The 3,444-nt window shown below is 58.6% G+C and overlaps 1 protein-coding gene across 1 annotated transcript; it reads left to right on the top strand.

Moving 5' to 3' along the window:
- Positions 1–16: 16 nt before the first annotated feature.
- On the top strand, positions 17–3,204 carry LOC119522151 (IQ motif and SEC7 domain-containing protein 2-like). The gene is made up of 3 exons (XM_037820809.1): positions 17–1,048; positions 1,589–1,638; positions 2,239–3,204. The coding sequence occupies exons 1-3, from the start codon at positions 661–663 to the stop codon at positions 3,202–3,204; spliced, it is 1,404 nt and encodes a 467-aa protein (XP_037676737.1). The 5' UTR covers positions 17–660.
- The last annotated feature ends 240 nt before the right edge of the window (positions 3,205–3,444 follow it).

Here is a 3,444-nt window from a genome sequence, read left to right as displayed (position 1 = left end):
GGGTCAGAAATTTCAGTTCACCAGATCCCTTAAGACCCTGGGGAAATTCAGAGAGAGAGAGAGAGAGAGGGATTAGCGTACCAAGATGAGGGGAGGGCAATAGACAGAAGTTTCCGTGACTTCTGTAGGGAAGTGGGGGTGTAGGGAGGCCAGGAAAACACAGGCTCCAGAGTCAGGCAGACCCGCTTCCAGAAGGTCAGCTCCACCATTCCCAGCTATATGACCCTGGGCAAGCTCCATGACTTCTCTGATTCTCAGTCTCTCCCTCTGAAAAATGTGGATGATAATACTTAACCTGAGAACTGTTGTGAACATTGAGAGAGATGGCGTATATTTAGCACCCAGCAAACTGCCTGGCACCTAAAAAAGTATTCAATTCCCATCAGTTTCCTGCTCCTGTTCTTCCAGGAGTGCCTCTGCTCTGGAGCAAGGTATCTGAGAACTGAGTGAGCTTTGGAAAGATTGCCCTTTGCCATAGGCTAGCAGGGCCTCCCTGTCCCTACTGTGAACCACCTGCTGTGAAGCTCTTTAACAGGCAAGGGTGGTTTGGGAAACTGAGAGGAGGCAAGGAAGGGGAGAGGGAAGGAGGGTGAAAGGAAGGGGGAAGGAGCAGGAAGAACAGACATTGAAAGGGATGAAGGGAAGACTGGTCAAGAGGAGATGGCGCGAGACAGGGGCTGGGCACTGACGGGAGCTTCAGAGATGAAGCTGAGGTTTAGGGGAATACGTGCTGATTGTCTAAGAGGGCAAAACTGGAAGCCTGGGGGAAAGAGGGAAGGCGGAGGATTCAGACTTACAAAGGCTTGGGGTCAGTCAGGCGGACTCTCATTCCTGTCCCTGACCTTCGCTCACTGTCTCCCCTATTGCCACCCAGCGGAGCTGGAGAAGCAGAAAGGTCTGATGCGGCCTAACGCCTCACAGCCTGGAGGGGCCAAAGACTCAGTGAATGGGACGCTGGCCCGCAGTAGCCTGGAGGACACTTATGGGGCAGGTGATGGGCTCAAACGGGGCGCACTCAGCAGCTCTTTGCGAGACCTCTCTGATGCAGGTAAGTCTTCTGGGCCCCTGTCCTAGCTGGGGAGATGTGGGACCGGGTGTCCTCTTTTCCTCCTGTCACTGACCGCCAGCCTTCCCTCATCCAGTCACACACACACACCCTGCCTTCATCCAGAGCCCTGGGCACTTTGCCACAGGGGGCCTGGTAGCCAGGTCAGAACAGGTGGAGCCCAGGGTTCGGGCTAGGGAGTGTGAAGTGGGGCCACAGTCTTAGCCTCTCTCTCTTTCTCTCTCTCTCTCTCTCTCTCTCTCTCTCTCTCTCTCTCTCTCTCTCTCTCTCTCTCTCTCTCTCCTCCACCTCTCCTCCTCTTTTATCTCTCCTGTACCACCTCTAATCCTCCTTCATCTTTTCCTCCTCTCTTCTCCTTCTCTACCTCTCCTCCTCCCCACCTCCCCCTCTTCAATGGGGGAAAGGGATAAAGGGGTGTCTGTCCCCGGGAGGGGCCCAGGCCTGGTGCCCAGCTCTGGAGCCCAGCAGGGTGGGGAGGGGGGGTTGCTGCTCTGACGCTGGGCTCCTTGCTTGTGGGTGCAGGGAAGCGGGGGCGGCGTAACAGCGTGGGATCGCTGGACAGCACCATCGAAGTAAGTGCAGCTCCTGCCCCACTCGTCCTCTGCATGAGCCCTGCCCCGGCCATGGAGCCCCAGAGGAGGAGGGGACCTGTTGCTTCCCCTTCTTCCATGCTGGGAAACGTGTGGCTGCCTCTCCCAGCCAACCACTCTCTCCATCTGTCCTCAACTCTGTCTGTCCTCACTCTGCCTGTCTCTCAGTCTGTCTTCCCCTCTCCCATGCCCCTTCTCAGGCCCAGGGCAGACACTGAGTAGTGACGCCCTTGAAGTTGGGCCATGAGAAGCTCTTACCTCCAAGTCCTGCTCTTTGACCCTGAGCGAGTCACTCTGCCTCTCTGGGCCTAACATTTTCCTTGCCTGCAAAATAGTGATGACGAGGAGGTCATACCAATTCTTCCTCTCCCAGCTGAGGCTCAGATGAGATAGTGGATGTGACAACAGAGCTTGGCAAGCTGGGAAGCTCCATGTACAAGTCCAGGACTGTTATTTTGTTATTATCATGGCTTGGGGGGTTCCTGTCTCCCCAGCTCCAGCCCTCAGGAATAGGGGTGGAGTTTAGGGTTGGGGGTTTAGGACCTCTAGACTGGCCTGACTTCCTCCCCTCCCCCCTTCCAGGGGTCTGTTATTAGCAGTCCACGCCCTCACCAGAGGATGCCACCTCCGCCCCCACCCCCGCCGCCAGAGGAGTACAAGAGCCAGAGGCCCGTCTCCAACTCCTCATCCTTCCTGGGCTCCCTATTTGGAAGCAAGCGGGGCAAGGGGCCCTTCCAGATGCCACCACCGCCAACAGGCCAGGCCTCTGCCTCCTCTTCATCTGCTTCTTCCACCCACCATCACCACCACCACCACCACCACGGTCACAGCCACGGTGGCCTGGGGGTGCTACCTGATGGGCAGTCCAAGCTCCAGGCCCTGCATGCCCAGTATTGCCAAGGACCGGGCCCTGCTCCACCGCCCTACCTCCCGTCCCAGCAACCCCCTCTACCCCCACCTCCTCAGCAGCCCCCACCCCTACCCCAGCTGGGCTCCATCCCACCGCCTCCAGCCTCGGCCCCACCTGTGGGGCCACACCGCCACTTCCATGCCCATGGCCCAGTCCCAGGCCCCCAGCACTATACCTTGGGTCGGCCAGGCAGGGCTCCCAGGCGGGGAGCTGGAGGACACCCTCAGTTTGTGCCACATGGCCGCCACCCCCTGCACCAGCCCACATCCCCATTGCCCCTGTACAGTCCTGCCCCCCAGCACCCTCCAGCCCACAAACAGGGCCCCAAGCACTTCATCTTTAGTCACCACCCACAGATGATGCCAACAGCGGGGGCTTCTGGGGGCCCTGGATCCCGGCCGCCAGGAAGTTCCTACTCCCACCCCCACCACCCCCCGTCACCATTGTCACCGCACTCACCCATCCCACCCCACCCCTCCTACCCACCCCTGCCCCCACCTTCACCCCATACCCCGCACTCACCCCTGCCACCCACCTCACCCCATGGTCCTCTGCACGCCTCTGGGCCCCCTGGCACAGCCAATCCACCCACTGCAAACCCCAAGGCCAAGCCAAGCCGGATCAGCACCGTGGTCTGATGAATGGATAGAGCAAGCTGGGGCCCAGAAGATCTGGGGAAACCACAGCAGGAGGGACCTTGCACCCTTCCTGCTTCCTCAGTTTTTTCAAAATATATATACACATACAAATGTCCTACTCCCCACTTCCTCCCTGCCTTGGGACCCCTCCTTTAACCTCCTAAGTCGTCATGGGGTTTTCTTCCAGATTTGAGGATCCTTGCCACTTGAACCCTAGACCCAGGGCTATCTAGCCTTGGG

Source organism: Choloepus didactylus, chromosome X, assembly GCF_015220235.1.
Source record: "Choloepus didactylus isolate mChoDid1 chromosome X, mChoDid1.pri, whole genome shotgun sequence".
Taxonomy (NCBI): Eukaryota; Metazoa; Chordata; class Mammalia; order Pilosa; family Megalonychidae; genus Choloepus; species Choloepus didactylus.
The sequence above is the reverse complement of the archived record's forward strand: the minus strand, read 5'-3'. Positions and strand labels throughout refer to the sequence as shown.